Source organism: Rhea americana, unplaced genomic scaffold (assembly GCF_003343005.1).
Source record: "Rhea americana isolate MKP2758 unplaced genomic scaffold, rheAme1 scaffold_61, whole genome shotgun sequence".
In the NCBI taxonomy this organism is placed as follows: Eukaryota; Metazoa; Chordata; class Aves; order Rheiformes; family Rheidae; genus Rhea; species Rhea americana.
In genome coordinates, this window is record NW_028186768.1 from 3,403,326 (window position 1) to 3,427,086 (window position 23,761).

The window sequence follows — 23,761 nt, forward strand, 5'->3', positions numbered from 1 at the left end:
TTTTSTTTCAGCTGAACTCACCACTAGTGTTCAAATTTGTTTTGCCAATGACCCCTGAGAGTTGCTGCTTGGATGCTTAAGCACCTTTTCCTCTTTATAAGCTACATTTCCTGCCTGAACTCTCTTGCAAGATGCACTGTGCTCTCCCACTGAGCTGATAACGCCAGCATACATCACAGAAATGCTGTGACCAAGGACCATCAAGAAAAACATCGTCCAGTCTCTTCTAGCATTATTCTTGAATTAGAATTTGGTTTTACCTTAGGATTTTTGATATTTCAGTTTCTCCGAAGGAAAACATTTTTTCATAGAGCTGCTCCTGATTTCCCATGGACTAGAAACTCTAAATTTTGAACACGCTGTAATTCCAATATAATACTAGCCAAGTATCACTTGTTCACACTCAGAAACTTGCTACTGAAATTTGAACCGCCTTTCAGACTTTCATGGGTGGTGACTTCTTARATAAAGAAAGTTCACAAAATACAACAGTCTGAATTTTCCAATATTGCCATTCTCATAGAATTGGCCACTTCTTTTATCTGCTCTTTTAGACAATACAGTGAAATGTGAGTATAGCCACATCCCTGCAGCCTGATTGAACTAAAATCACATCTAGGTTGTTCAGTACGTGGAACCACTAAGTTCTCCTAAATCCAGTCAAATGTCATTTCTTTTTAAATCATGTGTTTTTCTCTAAAGCATCCACATTGCACCCTCAGGAGGACATTCTAGCAATTACGTAGTAATGGCACAGTTTTGGCCAAAATCGAACTCTTAGCTTCTGATAAAAGCAAGAGAAAACACACTAGGAAACGAGGTCATAGTCACTTTTTTGCACTACGAGGTTGGAAATAGAGCAGAAGAGCCAGAGAGCTAATTTATACAGAAGCAAGWGATATGGATGAAGAATGATTTGGGTGCTTGGGTGGCAAATGACAAATTAGGCCTGGTAGGAGATACGTAAGCTTTTCATTTCTGTTCTCTACACTATCAGCTTGTGGATGCAACAGAGACATGCTGTAATGGTTGGCGTGGCGAAGAGCTGCTCCAAGAAAAACAAATTTTGATCTTCTCCATATCATGCAAAACCCAACTAACTTCAGCGCAAAAAAGCACTTCCATCAYTAGCGTTTCTGCCGTCGTGTAGGGAGGGATGCTACCCCCTAAGCTACCAAATTGGCTGTGTTTGCTCATACGTCAGCTCTTGCCACAGGCTACACTGAAGTCCGAGAGGCCTGTGGCAGGGGCAGACACTCAGCCAGTCTGGAGGGAAAAAATGAAAAAAATAGCTGGTGAAACAACGGCTTTTGTTTTATTTACCATTCTAGAAAATGCCTTAAGAACATGCCATTTTTCATGTCCATGCAGTGGCTGATACCTCTGGGTCCTATTACAAACAAACAATAAACAATAGCAATACAAAGAAAAACTCAAGTGAGTAGTAAAAGTATCAATTTGGATTCAAGCACCCATTAAAATAGAACAAGGATCAGTATCAAAGTCCGGCCTCCCAAGTAACTGCATATCGTGGATGACTGAAGATGCCTGGCTGTTAATAAAATAAATCTCAAAATACATCCTGATATTAGAAAAATGCAACATAATTACTCACTTAACTGTGTGTTCTCACCTATCTGCCTATAAATTAGCTGCATTTTATATAAATACTGATTTACTTAAAGAAATAGAACATCTCTGTATACACTTAATTACCTCTATTCAGTGAGTTTAAAATGGATTTCATACTGCTTGCAGTGCTTGTATCATAAATTTGTTACAGCACAGAAGTTTGGAATTAACAGCAGAAAGTGACTCACCTTGACTTTGGGGAGGGGTAAGGGGGGGAGTTAGCTCAGGTATTTTTGCCTGTAGTTTTTCACCAAATTAGAAAATCCTTTAAAAATTAATCAAAGAAAGAATATGGAAAAAACAYTCTTCCATCTAAAAAGATTTTTGAATGAGTTTTATTCTTTCAGAATGTACGGATTTGTAGCTCCTGGTTCTTACTGATATTAAGCACATAAGGCATTTTATGCTGTTTGAGCAACCTAAAGGAGAAAAAGGAATAGGGTCTTTTTAACGTTTTTTAAAAGTTCTTTTGGATGACTAGACTGTTCTTCAACTTTTATGTTCACACAAAAATTAGATCACTTATCTATTCACTGTAATTACAGTAACAGATCTCACAGTGGGTAGAAACAGAGTGATATAAAGGCATCCTGAATCTATACAAATATTGCCCCAGCGAAAGGAGTCCCTAACACCCGCACGAACCAAAGAGGAGTTGTTCCAATTTATCTATTTGAATGCAAAATAAGAAAACCACATTTCTAGCATAGGTAGGCCTATAATAGCAACTCTTACACATAGTTCTGGGCTCCAGTCATTCGTTTAACTAAAACAAGTCTTTTGCTGAAGAAATGCTCTGTAGATACCCACAGAGAAGAAAATGCACACCAGGCTCGACTGTCAGAAATGGTCCTTCTTTTCATGGAAAGGACCTGACTATAAATGCCCAGGCACTGCATAGAGATGTTAATCTCCATCGCATCTGTATCAAGATCTCTGCACATGACTGAAGAGATATAAAGTGGTTTCACGTACAGAGTTTTAATCTGTAGTGATTTGCCAATATGGCTGAGACAGGAGAACATGGGAAAAGAAATGTCTTTAACCATTACAGACATACTGAGAAACATTCTAATATAGGTAAAGCTACATTTTTTTGCAGTACAAATTACTGTGTCCAGGGAACAGAGGTGAGCTATATCACCAAAGGAATCTTTCTAAGACGCTGGCGGGACTTAGCAACAGACCTCAGTGGCAAATGCCTCTAGATGCAAGTAAATCTTTCTTCCAAGGGGATTTTGGTACCTGTGATTTGAATTTATCCTTTTGAAAGACAGCTGTGTCTGGCAGATTGGAAAAGGGTCCAAATTCTTGATTCTTGCAGGCTTAGTTTGTGCAAACATTGCCTCAGATTAGTTTGGTGCAACTTTTAACTTCTGCTGGAGAGAAGTAAGGTCCTGGGAGAGAAGCTGGGTCAGCAGCACCTCCCTTTCATCCCATTTTCCCCACAGCACCCATGCTGTGCTGAATAGACCTCCTCCTCCATCTGCTGAGGGTGAGGCAGAGCAAACTCGCTGGAGCAAACATGCCCAGCAGCCTCGATCCAGGCTACACCCTGAATTTTCAATGGCCCAATCCTGGCAGTCAAGGGGTAAGAAATGAGATCTCAGACTGGCATATCTGTCCCACCAGAACACCTCAGACAGACATGTTTGAACTTTTGCAACTGGCCAAAACAGGTCTGTTTTGGTCACAGAAGCTAAATCCACATATTCCAATAAAATATTCTTAACGCAGACATGCCCAGAATCCCGCAAGGCCGAAGACCCCCAAAACAACCAGGGACCCAGGGAGCAAGGAAGATGGCAGGAAGCTGGTGGAAAGCCTCCTTTGCTTTTCCATGCCTTTGTACACTGAATCCTGCTACAGTGTACGTAAGGACAAACCCACGCATGTTTGAATTGCACTTACTTGTCTCTCCAAAAGCATTACAGAAGAAAGCTAACGTCAAGCGGTAAAAGCATAAACTCAGAGCAAAGACACTAAGATGGGTTGATGACAAGTTGATGACAAGTTTTGTTGTATTAGTTGGCAGGGAACAATGGTATTTTCTACAAACCTGCACTGGTGTCAAATCACACCTGTGATTCACAGCAAAGCCAGCAAGATTTGTGTGTTAGAAAGTGTAGGAAGTGAGTGGAAGGTATACCACCATGTTCGCTGAACTAAGGATACATAGGAGCTTGCTGAGTGCCTCATTTTCACAGAGATATTTGTGGCTTTTAGTCCCAGCTCAGGATGTTTAGAAGGCACAAGCATAACCAGTGCTCTCCTGAGTATAAATTTCCCAAGGATATTTATAGAGCGTTTTCAAATTTTGTCTCCTTGGGCTGTTTCCAGAAGTTAGGTGCTTTTAAAGTCCTTCTCCAGCATCCATTTAAAGAGCACACTCATGGTAGGCCCCTTTCTCCTATTGAACCATAAGTGCAAACACTGGTGGAACATCAAAGCTGTTAGCCCAGTGCACAATAAACACAAAGAACAAAAATACTAGCCAGAACAAGATGAACCATCAAATGAGGGCAAAAGGGAGAAAAGGAAAAATAACTAAGAAAGAACAAAAAAAAATGTTGGGGGGAAGGACAAGAGAAAGAAAAACAAAAGGAAGAAAGGGAGGAAAACATCACAGTCGATGTGCAAAACACTACAGAGTTGCTCACGATCAAATCACAAGCATTATATGGCAATGTTGCACACCTTCCAGTCCTTCCACCGTATGTTGGTCTGGAGGCTTTCCACAACGATGGGAATGAGTTTTGGAAAAAACAAGAGGAAGTGAAGGTACCAGGGGAATGGGAAGGAGGAAGGTTTATAAATATAGATATCATAAATCCATTTATATGAATATTGTAACAGAGAGCAACTCACGGTGAATTTACGCTGGAGACTGACGAGCTGCGAGATACAGTACCTCGAGTTTGCTTTACAAAACTGCACATGCAAAAACAAAACAAAAAAACAAAACAAAAAGTGAGAAAAAAAAAAGAGAAACTATAAAAGACATCGGGAGGAGACTCATACAGGCTGTGTCCTATTGAATGCAGACTGCAGCGTGCATCTCGGGAGGAGACCAGGCAAGCTTCAGAAAGTTTGGAAGCCACAGACACACCACCTTCTAGTTAACAGGAAGACAACTGAAGAATCAAAATGGAACCAAAAGGGAAAAAAATTAAAAGGTGAACCAAAAGCCACAAGATGATATTAAGACTTTATGCCTCCATGTGCCATACTCACATAATAAAAGTCCTCAGCAGAAGTCATCTTTAGGACCTTGGGGTAGAGGTCTTTTTAGACACAGTTGCTGTTTGTTTTTACAGCTGTGCTGCAACTCATTATTTCAAAGTGGGAGGAGGATGCAAGAGTGCTAATTCCCACTCAGGCTCTGTGACATGCAAGGAAGAAGCCCTGGTGCAGGGGCCATTGGGAGGACCTGGGCCACTTCCAGAGAACCAGGATCCACCTGAGCCCCAACAGCTGCTCCCATGTGGCTTCCTGCTTGGTCACTGCCTCAGCTTCACTCCACAGAGGCACCTACCTCTCAATTCTGCCTTGGCTCAGGGATGCATCTTAATTCAGCTCATCCGTGTATGGCTCACCGTGTCTAAAAACCACGGCTTAGGCAAGGGATTACACTTCAATTAAAGGAGCTTGTTTCCATCCACATTTAATTTTGCAGATTCTCCTCCATTCAGTGCACGTCTGTACAAATGCCATTATATGTGGGGGGTTCTAAATATAGAAGGAGTTGAATTAAACTGAAAAGGTTTATTTTTCCTTTGGCAGTAAATTTTCAGAAAACTAGGATTCTAAATATCTTGATAGATCTTGACTTGAGGTGCTAATTTCTTCATAGTTATAAACAATAATTTTGATAAGTCTACATCATTTGTGGAACCCTCTCAGAATACTGAAAATAAAATCCCTTCATGTCCTGAATTTGCCTTTTCTGTTTAAGCATATATATATATACGTGTGTGTGTGTGTATACATATACATACACACACACACACACACACACAAGTGTATATTTCTTTTTTTACTTCCACAGCTTCCATGACAGTTTTCATCCATTAGCAATCAATGATATCAAACCAGAAAGTGCAGTTAATATCTAATGTTCTTTGGATATCATGTAAGTTTTGCTTTTATATGAGTTTTGAATATATATTTCATTAAAATTAATAAAATATCCTAAACAAATTTTGGCCCAGGTGAAGTATATAACAGGACCATCTAGAGGCCAAGATACCTAGAGCATATATATGAGAAATTACGAAAGGCATTTTCAAAAGTTTTGCTTGAGCAAATAATCTGCTGAACAGTCAGGTAAAGTATTCTGCCTAAATTTCAGCATTTTTACATTTGTGCTGTGCCAAATGAAACAGGAGTCRATGTGCAGTCAAAAGGAGGTGGTCATTCTTCGCGTGTTTGCCAGTGAAACTACTGCTTCCAGGTTGCTCAGGTTGGGGACCCCTTTGCTTCCTTGCTGGAATCCCCAGGCTGCCAACTAAAACTGAAGAGAAGAATCTGATGACTGCACCAATGCTTTAAATATAAGTATGAAATTACTTGGGCAAACCGGGCGTAAAACTGATGATGGAGGAGAATGTACAGGGTTGGCTTAATTTAGCTGAGATTCAGAATCATTATTTTGCACTGATACCTGGGGAAATTTTGCTTTTAATTGCTGAAAGCAGACCTCAGCTTCCCCTGGCAGAAGACTTAAATGATCCTTTGCATTTATGCTTGCCTCATTTGGTGCAGTGCAAGATGCAGGCTGCACTGATCCTGCCAAATATCCTTGCAAGTTGGCTAAACAATATCGTGCAAATTCTGCAGCACTTTGGGTTCATTTCTCTGTTCTTGTTGTTTGAATCCCCTTTTTTGAAACTGTAACCAACTAAATTCATACTGGAACTGCGGATTATACAGCCAGGAAGCAAAGACAGGCTCCTTTGCCAAACCAAAATGACAGAAGTATTTGAGCATTGCTTGGTGCTACTTACCATCAGAGAGAGAGAGAGAGAACAAGGGACTGTCTTTCTGTGTAGCTGTTTGAGTCACCTTTACACCAATAGCAAGGGCAAAAAGGTAAGCTAACAGGAAGAATCACAGTACCTCACACATCAACACACTCGGGAAAAAAGAAAGGGAAGAAATCACAAGCCAGCAAGATAAAAAGAACACCTCTTCTAGTCTACGTCATCGAACACGGTACTTTGTGCTAGGTGTTCAGGCATACATAGGGTTCTGTTGGGTATTGACAGCCCAACAGGGATTTTAAAACAGACGATCGTATTCCCAAGACAAAAGGAAAATACAGAACCTCTGAGACGGATAAAGTCCTGGAGAGACAGAGCAAATCCCACCCTTCATCCCCAAATCTGTACAAAAGGGACAGCCGCCTCTGAGATGTCATTGTGAAATGATGTGCTACCTATATCTGCTCTTGGCATTTTTCTAATGAGTAGTCTACATGTGTTGACAGGCTGCATCTCCTGCAGGCATTCAATTAAAATGTAAACTGCTTTAAACAACCCTGTGAGGGACCAGCAGAAACCAGTCAGGGCCTGGAGAGAGGCAGAGGTCTTTAGAGGTTGGAAGATCCTGGAAAGCACGTGTAACTTTAAAAGGATGAAAGTGGTCAGTCCTACAACAGTGTTTAGCTCTGGTACACACATTGCATGAACTGTCTCTGCCACAACTATCACGTCTGGAATAGCTCCTCCCATCCAGAACTCATACCTTATACCTATGCTAAATCATTTGTTTGGTCCAGCTACAACTATAACCCATTACCACATGGAATCAAAAAATCTCAGGAGTGACAAAATACAAAAAGTTTCATTTAGCCTGACTTAGGCATAACTACTTACCAGAGTCCTACAAATTTAGCATTCAACTGCTTTTGTAATTGGTATTTTAAGACTCTTCCTAAGAAAAGCTAAAGACAGGCCATTGGAAAAGGCACAGGAATAAACAAATACAAAGGTTATTTTAACCACGGGTTCTGCATCAGTAGCCCCTGAGTGCTGGTGGAGAAGACGTGTGTGCTGGGCCCTCGATGCCCTGAGCAGTCGTGGCTTGCTGACTCCCCAGCTAGTCTGCTGGACTGTGCAGTGCCTGTGCTGTGTGTGCGGTYAGTGCAGCCCCTTTTGTACACAGCATTGGTGCATCTCTGGCTGGAATAGAAGAGGTGGGCGAGGATTTCAAACGCAGGGAGTTTGCCTTCGGATTTGTCAAGAGGCAAGTTCTTTTACAGAAAATAAAACTGTTTTAAAATCGGGTCATTGTGCTGCCCACAGAAATAAACCTGAGTGCTGCTCACCCCACTGGTACCTGTCCAGCGAGGATCTCGCACACCCACTGACCGAGCTGCACTCTCTGCAGGGAGAGCGCGCAATTGCCCCATTTCCCCCGCTCCTTCATTCTCGCCGCCGAGGAAGCTGCACCAATGGTTTGCTCTAAAGACCCCTCGCTCAGTACAGTCGCTCAGCTCAAGAGRCTGAGTGGTTTAAAGGTTGTACGAAACAGAGGGTCTTAAAGACAATGCTGGGCAAACTGAACAAACCCAGAAACTCACCTCCAGAAACAACAAAGCAAGGAAAATGCTAAACAGAAAACAAAAATCACAAAAATAAGAATGAAACAATGGGCTAAAATTAAAACGCAACAACATACGTTAAACCAATATTTTGTTTTAAACCAAACACTGCAACAATGGCAAAACCAATGCACCATCCTAGCGTTTAACCCTGAAAATCACAAAACAAAAAGGCCCATTCAGGATAGAGTTCACCAGGTGAAAAAGCAAACTGTGGTTAGATCAATCCTTTCATTCAAGTCCCTTTGGTGGAGCAGAAGACAAACCACAGAAGTCCTGGGAGACYGACGAAGTGGGAGCTACAAACTGAGTGCAGGTAGAAAATTGTAATAAAGCACTTTGAGTCAGCTACAAGATAGATGATACCTTGACTCCACTGTAATAATCAATAGATTATTAAAACAAATCTCCATGTCACAGTAGCATTTCACCACAAAACAGTTCTTGGCTTATATAGCAGCCTATTGCACATGTAAATGTGAAGATGTCAGTTCATGTCCTCCAAGAAGGCTGACACACTAAATAAGCAACCAGTTTTTTAAGCCTAGGAAATTACATTTTGCAACTGATGCAATAAATTGAATGTTTCCTGCAGCTCAGCTGTTAAGGGAGGCTCAGATGCCACAGAAGAGAAAAAGAATCACCGCAGATAAACTAGAGGCACAGGAGCAYAGAAAGCAAGAGTGCACACTGCAGGCACACGGAAAAAATGGCAGAGGTGGAGAAAAGGATACTACAGAGTATGAGATGGATTGAATTGAGCCAAAAGCAGGGTTAGATGAAGATAAATTCATGCTCCTTGATATAGCACTGACAAGGAAAAGTAGCAAAACAGCAAGCGCAGCATCTCACTCTTCAAACAGAACCACCACTGCTATGACTTTTCACCAAATCCAACCCCTGTATGGCTACATGCATCCCGGGAACATGAACATCACTACCAAGAAAATGCAAGTCATTATTCTCTGTTCCCCCCTGACCCTTGAAAGACTGATTTTGATTGAGAGAAGGCAAAAAATAATCATGTTTTCTCAACATTGATATGTCACAGCTGTTGTCATCAAAATTAATTTTCACACATTTTGAAAATAAAATTTAATCACAAAACAAAAAAAATATTATTTCTTAAGACAAAAATACAAACCAATGGGATAGATGCACAAAAGGATTCACAGCAGCACCTAGGTAGCTTAGTCCAAATTTTTCACTATCCTTGCTCACCACTCACCTAGGGGTGCCGAAACTCTGCAGGCACCTGCCTTTTTGATGTCCCCATCATCAGCCTTATTGTACTGGCATAGCTAAGGGATAAGTGCTGCAAACCTAAAAACTGTAGCAGCTAAGCCCTTCAGAGTTCTCATTATGGACAAATCTACACATTAAACAAACCACTTTGGCACCCATTCATTAAATATCTTTTGGATCATCAGCCAGCAATCCATCCATGAATCTATTTGTCTCTCTCAAAACACCTAGGTTCTCTCCTGCCTTCCCCTTTCCGTCATTAGCCATTTGGTCATCAACTTACTGACCTTCTGCATTTTCTTCCAAGCTACTGCGCCCCCTCCATGCCTTGCCAGTGACCTTGAAAGCATCTCCGATGCCATAAAGCAGAGCCAACTAGAGGCAACGTGGCAGCAGTTAAATTGCGGCCTCTCATATTGCATGCACGATGTTGGCACTCTGAGTAAATGYGGAAGCAATTGACTGCACTTTCAAATGGGTTCATTTGTAAGCTTAATTACCTGTCTGTATAAATGAGGCAGGTAGGGATCTGGGCAGACACCATTTGAGGCACAAAAAGATGAAATCCTCAATTTTGTGCTCTCTTTCAAATGTGGTTATAAAACTRGAGCTGTGATATTGAAAACTAGGTGAAAGCCTGGTGAGAAATCATGGAATGAGGTTATTTTTAGTTACTAGCAGTGTAGTGTGAAATCYTGGCTCCTTTCAAGTGGATTTGCTAATTTCTAAGTAATCCTCATATGCGCTATACTTTCATTAAAAAGGAAGAAGAAAAAAAGCATCATTATCTTGCATTTTAAAATAACAATACCAGGAAATTCATCAAAGAACAAGAGCAAATATCCTCATATGAGTCCTTTCTGAGACTGGATAGGAAATCCTTGTAAGAAAAGGATTGTATTTAAAATCCGCAAACAGACATGGCATAAATAGGAGCTGATTAAAGCAATTGTAAATTGCAAAATACAATGGTAAAATAATAAAATAGTTGTCAAACTAATATTATTCTTTTTCCTCCACGTATAATGAACTGGCTCCATCTGGTCTATTGTCTTTGATGAAGTTGCGCTAAAGTCCCACTAATAAAGGTCTCAGGAGATTGAGTTACACTGAAGAACCAAACGGGGATTTTGCTGCATTCCAGATAGTTTGGAATAAAACYGAGCACACAAACTTCCTTTTCTAGGCTTCTTCTTTCCCAGCCCTTGGGGTCTTCCCTACTAGAGGTAGTTGGAAAATACAAGTAGGTCTCAGCAAAATGTAAGATTAAATTTTTTAATGTCTATAGTCCTGATGCTAAAGCTCCTGAAAAGCTCTATGAACCTGCCAAATAACATGTTTCTCAATAAACCAATCCAAGGTCCAATCCAAGGTAGGCACATCTCAAACACAGGACCCATAATCCCACACGGGCAGAACTTGCGCTGACCTCATCAATATCTGGACTAGTATTTCTGCCTACATATAAATGCTTCACATCAGCTTAGATCAGTATATATGAAAAGGCAGGCACTAAAGGAACATTTTGGAGAGATTCTTCCAAAATGGTATCACAGAACCAATGCATATGTCCATACCCATGCACTGAAAATGAAAATTGACATTTCTAAGTGCAAACCAGTGACTGTTCACATATGCATTTTTTTTCATCCCAATACACTTTCAGAGAGCAAAGAAAGAACATTCAAGTCATTTTTTCATTCTGATATTTAGGAGGATATCTTTATGCTTAAATTCTCTAAGCAGAGATTAAACAGTAGTTAATATGTTATACACAAACATACATCTCAAAGTTAAAAATCCAAAGTGAAACGTTGACACTTCACCTGGTGAAATCTATCCTAGGACACCTTTAAAAAAAATCCTTCTAATATATAGTTATTTATAGCGAGGCAAAAGATGAGACATTACAAACAAAAACAAACTAAAAAAGAAAGTACTTAATTAAATACACGGTTAAGTGATCAGCACCAGAGCATTCAGTTACCCTAAAGCCCAGTCAGTAACGGAGACAGCATAAAAGGATGCTGCAGCTGAACAGACGTATACCAACACTGAAAAACAGAAACAAAATTTCCCAAATAATAAAATCTAATGCTTACGCGGCTATGGAAATGTTAGCTGCAGACATGGGGCTGACTTCTGCTACTTCCTTGGCCTTTTGCAGAGCAAGCTTTTGATTCGTAGCTTCTTCCATCTCCTCTTCATCCTATTGAAGAAAATCAAGACAAATCATGGTGTGTATCACATACGGACAGTAACAGGAACTCATCGGAGACACGAGTGGCAGGTGTCTGTCACCCCGTGCTGCAGAAACTGCGGAAACTCATCAAAATGAAATAAAATCCCGGGACTTGTTGCGAGTCCCTTCCTGAGCTGGGCCCCTCCACAGGGTCCTGCTGGTCGAGTTGAGAAAAGCAAGGCTCGGAGAAGCACTTTACTTTCGGTGCATTTTACCGAGAGCACGCTTGCCTCTGCAGGCTCTCTCACCTCTCGGGGACTGCCTCTTATCACTTCACGTTTACCCAGGAGACCGAGGCACAGCAAGGAGAGCACTGACGTGAGGCACAACATTTCTGGGGCAGAGGAAGTCCTAATTATCTCAGACTTGCATGCATAAAAGCATTCAAAGGCCTGCATCACACTGAAACATACGGGACACTGACTCCCAAAGCCTTCTTGACTTCTAGCCAAAAGTAACTTTTTAAAGCAATAAATCCAATGAACAACCAAGGATCTGATGGAGACCGCTCAATCAGTTTTACCCCAAATATTTCCACTGATTTCACCTGCAACAGTGTAGACATACAGAGCGAAAGCAGAAAGGAGAAGCTGCATTAAAGTGTGGTCAGTAAATTAAAGCGCAGATCACAAAGACGGTTGTGCTCATGCCTTCTGCATACTCCACAGATCACATATGTGGTTTTTCAACCTCTGTTGGCATTACAAGTTCCCACAGAGTAGAACTGTGATTTATTTTCTCCTTCCTGGTGTACTTTCAAGGAAAATAACAATTAAATTTAAAATGGATCTTTACCAACAGTATGAAGGCAAAAGGCACAGAGTCAGACCGGCTCGATTCCAGGAGTCATCTTGGTTAAACTTCCTTTCAACCTCCTAGCCGGTTAAATTCGATAGTAAAATCATGGCAGGATAAATACAGGCACTGTAATGGCAATGTCAGCATCACTGTTCAGGGAATAAGTACACTAACAGTAGGCACGGGCTCTTCCATCAAACTTTATGATGGATCTAACTCTGCTCTTCAGACGTAACACRGTGAAAGAGTTATGCTTAAAATAATCAAAGTGGACAATAAGACAACTAACTTTCATATGGGAAGTCATAAAGATTTATCCATCCTGAATGCCATTAACATGAATAGTTCCTCACTCTAAATTCAGTGTTATTTGATTAAACTGAATTATTTTGAAACCGTTTTCTCCTTTTGAAGTAAAAAGATATGGTGTGAAATTAATTAAATAATAGATCTGCTTCCATGAAAGTTTCAAACTTACTTTTTCCCTTTCCAGATTTGCTAATGCAAATCTGTAACAAGTAAATTTCCACTGCAGTGAATAAAAAAGGAATTTGAGGCAAAAAAGCCTTGTTGAACAGCTATACAAAGTCAGTAGTCAATACTTCTCAACCACCTACTTCCAATAAATTTATCAATGGCTTGGAAGCTTACTGTAAACCAAAGGTATCTGTAGAATATGAATCTTTTGCAGAATAAATTCTCCAATACACCATAATTTTAAGATGACTTTGAATGTTTTCCTTTCATTCAGAAGGCTCTTAAATCTTTTTTTTCTTGAGGACTCTCTAGCAGAGTTAAAATCAGTTATGTTCAAATGCTGTTGATTTTTATGCTGTGCACCTCAAGCACTGTGTATAGATTTTGTCATCCTTTTAAAACTTCTTGCTTCTACTCCAGTCTCACCAGGACATCAGTAAGTTCTGCTGAATTTGGCAGCTCAGAATAACATCAGCAAACACCYGTTGTCTTTAGAAACACAGCAGTCCATAACGCAGAGCAAGTACAACATTTAGCTCAATAATATTTCTGCAGCTCTTTCCATCCGGTGATTTTACCTTACTTTACAAATATTAATTAATTTTTTGCCAGATACTTACAGTGTGAGGTCTTGCTGGGGCACAGACTCATTTTGGTCAGTGTTGGAAGTGCACAGCTGTCTGACAAGTGCACAATTCAAGAAAGCATGGAGCCGTGATGGCAATATAAATTCCAGCTCTCACTAATACTGTAGCTCTGGGAGCTCAATTATCACCTTCGTTGTGTAAATGCAAGTACAGAAAAGRCCTTACCGATAAAGACATATAGCTCCTATGTTCCCTTTCTGTTTTCCAGGGCTCTAATTTTCACCTACACTACACAGTATATCTCAAGGTAACACMTGTCTTTGGTGTTATCCATAATCATGTGCATAGTTAATGCCAAGCGTTCAATATTGAGTTCACCCAACTAAAGTTCGCTCCGCTGGGAGGCAGGAAAAGAAATCTTCATAGCTGTTAGACTTTGTTGTTTTGCCTGTGCAATTCAAYAGTTCTGAGGATTTCTGGACTAATTTTACATAAAATTCACACATCCCTCCTATTCCACATTACGTGATTTTATACTGCTTTTTCAGTGACGGCCAGAAGTGTCCTGAGATCAGCGGACGCACTTTGCTCTCAGAAGGGACTGTAGGTTATTCAGGAAGACGAGGGTTTCCCTGGTCACCCTGAGATGATTTACATGTTGGTTTAAGCAGGATAGAGAAGAAGATGCTGTTCGGCATCAGAGACAGCGTAGGACTGTCAGTGGAGAGATTTCAAAAGCAAACTTTTGGGAGAGTTTTAGATTCCCTTCTAAATAAGTAGACAGAGAAAAAAATGTCAGTAGATGGAAAAATGGGAGAGCTTTTCCAAAGACTTGAAATCCAAAGCGCTTCAGGAATATCTAAGAAACCACTAGAAGCAAAATTGGGAGAGTTTAAGTCATTCATAAGTTTATGCTAGCACAGAAGGGTGGAAGAGAGAGACCTGGGAAGGGAGAGAGGAAAAGGTAGAGGCTGAAAAATAGGTTCTTGATATATATTCTAAGCAAAGACAACTTTTTTGCTGTTTTCTGCCCTAAAATGAGTCATTCCAAAGTACTGGTGAGTTTTGTAACAGATACATGATCATGATGAAATTAAATATAGTTGCAATTCTAATATTTCCTGTTATAGGTCACAAGGCCCAGCTAAAACTACCAAGAAATGTTCARATGCTATGATAAATTAAGTCTCATTCTATATCCAAAACTGGAAGTGCTGGTTGAAATGTTTCAGACATGAAGGTTAGCTGGAAAGCTTTCCATCTTTCCAAAATAGAAGCAGTTGCAGGCTGCTTATAGTTTTCCCACATTATATGCAGCGCTGATCTTGATTAGTTTTACAGCATAAATGTCAAGAAAATCTCCTGAGATCAACTGACTCCAGAGTAACTTAATTATATCCCCAGGCCATTTTTGATTTTGAATGATCATATTTACTTAGCAATAAATCCCTCAATTCATCAGGTATGCTATATAATTGAATTACTTTTATCTTTTTTCCTCTTCTTTTGAAAGCCCCRGTGATCTGGGGGGGATCATAAAGAAAATGAAAGCAAGAAAGAGTTTCACAAGAAGCTTTATGATTTGGCAATGTTGCTGGATCCATCAATATTTAATTATATTTTATAAACATCAACAGTCAGGTTTCTAACCATCCCAGACAGCTGCTGAAATATTCAGAAGAAAGCATTAAAAGGATTAAGAAGTAGGATGAGCTTCATTCTCCAAGAACTGTGCTGGGCTTGATCTCTCAACACATGGAAGGGTTGCACCATGAATCTCCTGCTAAGGAGTGCTAAGAAGGTATGTACCTCCAGCTGCAGATTTCTGCAGCCTCTAGAAAGCACAGAAGGAGCTGAGCGGCTCTAAGGGAAAAGACTTGCCCAGTAGAGCAAGGGACACCCTAAGCACACCACTGAGCTGAATTACGACAGAGGAGGGATGCAGAACCGGTGACCTCGCTGACATGGGGACATTTGTACCAGCCCTGGAACAGCTAGCTGGTTTGGTCTTCAAGCATCAGCAGCCAGCGTGGGAGAGGAAATGAGAAATTTCTGAGTAGCCCTGAATTGCTACAGCAGCTGTGTCGTGTCTCTATGAACTACTGCACTTTACTGCAGTTCTTTAAAGAGAAAGCATCCCTACAAACTGCTGAATAAGCACCTTCTTGCCCTATAAGGAGTAGACAAGCTAAAGTTTGTGAAATATGAATGCTAAGATGGACACAGGGCTCCTTTCTAAACTAACGGGTCACCACGAGTTATAACAATCGGACAAGCCTAACAGCTACATGTGAATATTTTTTTATCTGCTTGGTGAGAACAAGCCAGAAATGTGCAAACAAAATCTGATGCTGCCTTATAAACATGACATTCTACAACAAGAAATCAAAAGCAATAGAGCATTTGGGCTCCTTCCTGCCCAGTATTTAGGTTATACATTTTTTCTCCATAAGGAATGCTCCAATATGAATTTGAGCATACAGTAAAGCTACATTACTGTCACTGCCAGCTCTTGTCAGAATCTGGCTTTCCACCCGTGCTTTGGCTGGTGTCTCAGATTTCTTTTGCACCTGGTGAGAGGCAGGAATGTTTTAACATCTTGACTTAAATTTCACAATAACCTCTTCAAGTTGCTTCCAAGGAGTTGATTAGAGAATTTTAATTCTTTGATTCATCCCGAAACTCAGCAAGGTACAAAACATTAGCAYGAAACAGCAAAAGCAGCAATATGACACCTGCATTTCCTTTCTCTTAAGCCTCAAATATATTACTGAATCAGCCAAAACYCTTTAGATGTTCTGCCTCGGCTCCTGAAAACTGCAGATGCTAGGAATGCCGGCGCACTTGCGCACAGTAGCAACAAGAAAATGCCCCCTACGCACTCCACGATAAAAGAAAGCTAAAGAATACGAGATGGCTCACCGAAACAACCCTCTATAACGAAGCCAAAGTGAGTAAGAGTAAACCTCCAACTCCTCAGCAAAGCACTCAGCAATGCCGATTTGTAAACAGATACCACATGAACAGATTCTTTAGGAAATCGGGGTGTCTGAAGGGGGGTAAGGTGCACTGCAGATCCAGCAGCTGCGGTCTAAGCTTGGGTGCATTTGGGGAGGGGATGGGGGGATGTAAGAAATCTCAGTCACTCTGRGAGAAGGGAGACAATATGCTACAGCACTTAGCGAAGTTTGAGGAAACAGAAATCTTATACATACCTTTGTCAGCTCTTGTGCATTTGCAAGGTTGTCAACAGCAATAGCCAAGAAGACATTCAGCAGTGTATCTTTCAAGGAGCAGCTAAGGAAAAATCTTCACACAATAAATACACYAAATAATTCCTCCTGTGCTGCCAGTGCCCTGCTTTCCCCACTTACAATCTTCAGTATATTATAGACTGACCCTTTGCACCACTGTTTCCTTTTCTTCATTTATAATTCACTCACTTTTGCCAGGACCTAACTCTACAGCATAACAGGTATTGGACATTTGTCTCTTCACCAGAACACATGTCCCAGCGGGGATAAATTCACATGCTGAACAGATGGCCTTTACAGTACTATAAGTGCAATTCATATGGGATCCTATGGTGGTATTAAAACATGCAAAAGTCCCTGTTCCTTCTCTCTAGGAAATCCACACCCATGCCCGTACATASAGGGGTTTTGTCTTCTGTTTTCCTCTCTTAATTAGAGAGCAACCAGCACCTCCTGGGAAATCAGTCATTCTAAAGACAACACTTGCATAATATAAATACATAGCTATACACTCGTTATCATGAAAAAGTTAAGCCTATGTCACTGCTGTGTTGCACATCAGTGGGAGGAAACTCCCATGACTTATCACATTGAAGTCAATATGGCAATCAGATCACTGCTGATACCTTCTTTYCTGAATCCTGCAGTATCACGCAGAGCACGTCTGCAGAAGAGCCTGTTAGCAGGACTCTCCACTCGAGCTAATGAGCTTTGCTGAGAAACAAGCTGTTAGGCTGGGCCAAATTGCATGCTAGCCCAGCTATACGACCAATACCCACACTAGCCTGGATCTCTCTGCCTAACTGTGTTATTAAGACAGCATTATTATAGAAGTTAATAACATTAGAACATAAGATTTTCCTACAATTATTAGTTCATTTATTATTTTTATCCTTGGCCCTTAATGATTTTAGCTATTACTTGTCCCTTCACACATCTTACAGTTATTTCACCTACATGTCTACAAAACAGCCCAAAGGAAATTGTAAATCAAGTAGTTTTGCATACCAAGGGAGAGTKTGCAAAGTAAAATCATGTCTAAGCTACTGTCCAAGAAAATGCATTTTGCTTTTGTACATTACCTAGTGACGGAAGACTCGCTTGCTCTACCATTGCTGTGCTAAATATGAACATACATGATAACGAAGATGATCTTGTGTGTATTTACTCTCTGGCCTTTGTCCTCACTAGAGCAAAGTCAAACATGAGTTTGGGACCAGACACAGCTCTCAATAAGCCGAGTGAAAAGACTGCAGGAGTTATAGGCAGATAACCAATCCAAAAGAAAATAACCAGAGGYGTTCCCTGTTTTGGTCCGGGTTGGAAGTGAGGTACAAAACAAYGCTGCAGTGGCAGCATGCCGGAGAGAGCAAGGCAATCCACTTGAGCGAGGAGTGAGCTAGCAGGACATTGCTAAACCCACAATAAGATTCTGAGACACCTTGGCCTAGGCGCCTCTCTGACTGCTTTCCGTTTCTCAGAGAACTACTCAGAGGAGGTATCTGAGGTTTCTCATCAAACAAGAGGAYCCAGGAGTGGTGCCAGGCTGACTCATTGACTCTGGGCTAATCATGCCAATCGCCACATCTCAAGAAAACCCTTTGCTCCAACGACATCCAGGCAGAGTGCTGTCTCGAGAGCCACCACCACCAGCCAAGCTTCTTGGGAGTCTTACCGGGAAAGGCAGGGACYGAGATTTGCCCAAACTATCAGCTCAAGGCTTCTTTGCTTTTCTTCTTAAGAGCTTTCAAATGTAATTTGATCAAGAATTTTAGAATCAGACACCCATGTCTCTAATTACCATCAAATCGAATGTCTCCAGAGCCCAAATAACTATCAAAATTGGAGTCTTTGCTCATGACAGCAGGAAGTAGGGAGTTGTATTCAACCAGGGAGCTACAGGACAAAAGAGTTTAGGATCTGTCAGCATCCTAGCTGCCAAGCCCCATGGGGGCTGGAACCCAAGGGGCTTCCAGCATTTCTGCTGCCAGAGGCCAAGTCATCATGTTTCTTCTTGAAGTAACACAGGAAGGAGGATTTTATTGTGTGCAGATGACTGCTCTGGGTCTGAAAGAGGTTTGAAATGTAACCCCCACTGATTGCTACTTCCTCTGTTCAGGCAGGACAGCAGGGAGCATAGGTGAGAGCACCCACTGAGCCAGCAAATAATGAGCAAAAGGGAAAGAAAATGATGCTGAAACAATGATTTTCCACCCACACTGCTGTCTCCTGAATGACTGGCTGAAGTAAGAGCTCCATCAACTTTTCATTTACAAAGATATTAATTTCTCCATTTCCTTTTAACTGCAAACTGGAACAGGGGGCTCTAATTTCCCAGGTCAGAGTGTTAGACACGGMGGCTGAGCCACCAGGGCCTGCAGGCACTGCTGCGGTCCCAGGCAATGACGGCTGTTTGGGTTTCTTCCTCTGGGGTGCTTCCAATGTGTTAGAAATGCTTCCAAGCCTCCTGCTCAGGGAATAAAAGTCTCACTAATAAAACTATCTTCCTACTGCTGCTTCCTACACACCCATGCTGAAAATGTCTCATGTAACATAATCAACCACTGGAAACACATATATTTTTAACTGGCCAAGCTGTTTTGATCTATCTCCAAGCAGATGAAATCTGGTAGAATTGGGATTTTCTGCCCAAGAAAGGTCCCTCTGTCCCTTTCCCAGAGCTCAGGAATTCCCCAAATATCATCCAAACTCCAGCCTCTGGTTCAGGCTTCATAACCTAGACAGGTTCACGAACCTTGCTCGCTAGCCGAGCCTGGCAGCCTGTGGTTAGTGTGGCTCTCTCACGCTGCAGCACAAGGTAAAAGGCAGTCAAGGCCTCACTTGGGAAAGCCAGCACTTTCTAAGCATTTGCTGCATTTCATTTCAGGCTCTTCTGCAGAGCTTTTTTTTTTTTTTTTTTTTTTTTTTTTTTTTTTTTTTTTTTTTTTTTTTTTTTTTTTTTTTTTTNGGGGGGGGGTTGGCACGAGGGGCTTCATGTCTCTTTTTTCCCCCCAACAGATGTATCAATTTACAGGATAACAATGAATACAGACATAGTGTAATTTCCTAGAAAATGGGCCAAATCCTGCTGTCACTCTAATCATACTACTTTCATCAAACCATTTAAGACACAGAAATCTGGCTCCGCACAGACTTTGTGGAACTGGAAATGTAATATAAGAGATCTCCTTCTTATAAAAACAAAGCTTCTGGATCTTTTCCTTGYAAAGTCCCTTGAAAATATAAACTGATTCAAAGAAGCAACCGAGTTGTAATACGAAGCAGGGGAAGACTGTACCCACCCACATCTTTCTTTATGAAGAGGAACAACTAAAAAGCCCCAAGCAGCTCTGGGAGGGGAAAGGAATCCCTCCTGCGTAAAAAGAGCAAATTTTGCAAGCTGGCCTAAGATCAGTAACGCTCCTTCCCTAAAAAAAAAAAAAAAGATTTGATCCAGTCCTTCTAAGTTCTTAAAAGTGAGCTCACCAAATGCTGATGTTAAAAAAATGAAAATAAAACCACCCCAATAGAGGAACTGAAATGCCTTTTGCTTGGCTGCTGCTCAGCCTTCCAGATGGGGCTTAGGAAACCGATTTCAATGTTAGTGATGTGAGAAAATAAAAATGAGAAGGCCCATGTAAGAAACRGAGCTGCACTGAAAGCCTGTATAGGGAGGGCTGCTGGCAATTCCACAYTTGACACCTGAAAAAAATCCATTATGTAAAAAACACATATATTTAAGGCTTTTTTGAAGGTTCTGCAAGTTGCAATGTTTGTGAAAATCAGATTGACTATAACGTTTAAATCTCAAGTTAGAGTAGAAAAGACAGTTCACACTGTAGCTAAACGGTGAGCCAGCCAGTGCAGGTCTGCTCTCGATAGGGTATCCGATAYGCAGGCTACAGGGTTCTCCCCAGGAAAATACATGTCGGGTTAACACACATCTTACCCGCCGTGCACTTGCCTTTTCCTAACGTTATTGTGACACTGTAGCAGCAGCACTGCTAATGAGTATTTTACTTTCTGCAAAAATGCAGAACTATGTTTCTTCTGGCAAACTGAAATTTGTTTTCAGACATTCAGATGTTATATTTTGGCAGCTAACTTTAACACAAGCCACAGGTCAGCTYACCCTCAGCACAAACACCCTCAGCATCAAAACCGTAGCCAGTGAAACACAGCCATGACGCGATGACCTTACTGAAATACTGTTTGAAATAGCACAGACATCAGTGGGTATATTGCTGCTATATTCACAGTAAACAAAGAGCAAAAAGACTCAGCCCTGKCCTTCTGCAGACACACTCTAACCTCGTTCTTCTCTCCTGCCTGGRGCCTCAGGAAGCTTAAAGGCAAATATGGCCATGCACAATGCAGAAGTGCACTCCCAAATTCTCTGAAATCATGCTGGGGCTCTCAGATTGACCAGTTTCCACAAAGGAAACCTGGCTCAGACCTCTGAGTCCCCTACAAGGATGTAAATCTCCACAGATTAGCTTCAGGTTTATAACAAGAAGTGGTTGAAGAAGTTTTCTCTGATCAACTTGCAAGGTTATAAAATGGTTTCTCATCTTTTCTTTCTCCCCGTGCCCAGAGGCTCAGTCTGGCTGCACTGAAGGGCTGCAGGCAGCGGGGACTATCCTGCACAAGCTGCAGCTGAGTTTCTAAGGGCTCTGGAGTCCACGATCGCATTGACTGCCAAGCACTCAAAGGAGAAATAAAGAAAGCCACTGCAAATAATAAATACTGAAAGAGCTAGTTCCCTAAAACGTTTTTTAAAATGCACTCCCCAAGGTATAACCTTCCTAGGAACCCATCTATCAGCTCAAGTGGAACTTAGATAGATGCACGGTTTTGCTCTGCAGCATAAGGTCCTCTTTATAGGCAAAATGACACTGATAGGGTTTGCTAAGCCCATCCGTCAGTCAATCATGGCAAAGGGCTTCATATAGAGAACATTATTTTATACTAACCCTTTACCATCTGGTCTGCTCTCTGTCTTGATGAAGTATTTCACAGATAAACAACATCAAATTAGGAAAACTGTTGCTATAGAAGATTTCAAGGCTTCCCCTTACGGTGTTTGTGTACRGCTATAGATGGCAGGGAGGTGCAAAGAGTCCACTGATGTCTCAGATGCGTTTCAAGAGGAGTGAAAGCAAATTGCTRTAGAGAAGCAGGTATGGGGGGAAGTCTTCTTACTTCCCTAGCAAGGGGATGAATGTAACTCATGCTGCGTGTGAAGATCACAGGAGCGACAAAGKATAGAAAAGGCAGGTTGGTCCAGTAAGGCCAGCACTAGGGGTTGCTCTAGTTTACAGCAGCCTGAGTTTGCACGGCTTTGCCAAGTGTATTACACCCCCAGCTGCAAGAACACAGCACATTCAAACACTCCTCACCTCCTCTGGCAGTCTATTCCCCCAAATCAGCCATCTCACTGACTCCGAAGGAGGCTACGCTGAGTTTCCAAGGAAGCCACCTCCTTCCTCTCTGCAGCAGCAGCATGATGTTYGGGCAGAATGCCAGGATGATGTTCAGGGGGGTGTGTGTACAGTTTTGGCTCACCACATCGCTTTTGCCACAGCAAGAAGCAAATATCAAATCCATTGCACCAGCAACAGGTGAAATGGGGCCTTATTTCCTCCCCTTGAACTCTCCCCTGCTCTTCCTCTTCTAATGAAACCTAATAGACGAGGGAGAAGCTCCCTCTTTTAYCAAAAGGGGCAAGAACGGATTTTATTATCTGTCCCTTAAAAATGTTGGATCTCAGTCACTCTCTAAAGTTAAAAGTCTCTCTCTCTCAGCCCTGCTGTCAGGCCTGCTTATAGCTTAATCTCATTTTCAAATGCCAAGCCCTGAGGATTTAGAGCTCTCCCTCCCATCCAGCTCTCCACTGACCCAGTTTTTAAAAGCTTCATGTTTCTAGAAGGGGGCATGTTGCCTGCCATGAGGTGGATGTCTGAGACTTGCTCCCAAACCAGTCTGTGTTTCACACTGTTGCTCTGACAGTCCACACTAATGGAGCAAATTCCGCAGAGACACACTTCTGTGACAAGTACAATTCGCATGCTGTCTGCTCTGCTCTTCCTTGTCATGGTTTCTCATGCTTCATGGGGAGATTTCATGCAAAACAAAGGACAAGAGTCCTGCTTCACAGTCAATGCATGCTTCTGCCCYGCATCTTTTTATCTCAACCCCCAGCTGAAGGAATGAACAAGTCTATGTGTAACTCTTCAGTGAAAGTATTGTCCTCAACTTCCCCTTCCYCTTTCATAGGAGCTACCTAGCCAATGTTGCTAGCCCAAATAAGACTCATAGGAAAAGAAGACCACAAGGAACTGTAAGTGGCAGTAAGGCTGACTCTGCTGGGAAACCCTATGGAGAGCTTTCAGATAGATCTGCAATGCTCAGCAATATTATCCCTGTTTTACAGAATAAACAAATCAGGTAAATTGCCTCAAAAGCACAAGAGCTTTCAAGCTTCCATTTGCAAGGATGCTCTATTTCACACCAGACAGCTTATATCCTCAACATGCAAATGTCTCATCCTAACAATTTTCTAGCTAGTTAACAAGAGCGATGCTGTACAATGCCATCTCATCAGTAGTCACCACCACGAAGCAGGGATAGAGCCATCACTAGTATTATGCTGTGCTGGCTCTCCTAATCACACACAGCTTTAGTGCTGAGAATCTCTTTACTTGTTTTTATATAAATCTATATAAAATACACCTTCCCTTTCAAATCCTTGCTTCTCTTGACTTACTTTCTTGCAGTCTCAGAGATATCTGGGGACATACACATATCACAGAATGTGCTATTGGGGCCCCAGCAGGCACCAAGGAACTTCTAGGGGAGGCAAGCTCCCAGCTTCCTGTTTGCCCTCAACAGATTTTCATTACAAAGCAGAATAAAATAACTT

At 41.5% G+C, this 23,761-nt stretch overlaps 1 protein-coding gene across 4 annotated transcripts in view; it reads right to left on the reverse strand.

The window, feature by feature from the left end:
• Positions 1-23,761, reverse strand: part of CACNA1B (calcium voltage-gated channel subunit alpha1 B) — a 306,930-nt gene that overhangs the window by 89,197 nt on the left and 193,972 nt on the right. For 3 of the 4 annotated variants that reach the window (XM_085320126.1, XM_085320123.1, XM_085320127.1), the window contains exons 18-20: positions 16,801-16,868; positions 11,584-11,690; positions 4,501-4,563 (exon numbers count right to left, since the gene is read on the reverse strand). In XM_085320126.1, the coding sequence (XP_085176252.1) occupies positions 4,501-4,563; positions 11,584-11,690; positions 16,801-16,868 (238 nt within the window). The remainder of the gene's footprint in view (positions 1-4,500; positions 4,564-11,583; positions 11,691-16,800; positions 16,869-23,761) is intronic. The other variant, XM_085320125.1, reaches the window with a different exon arrangement.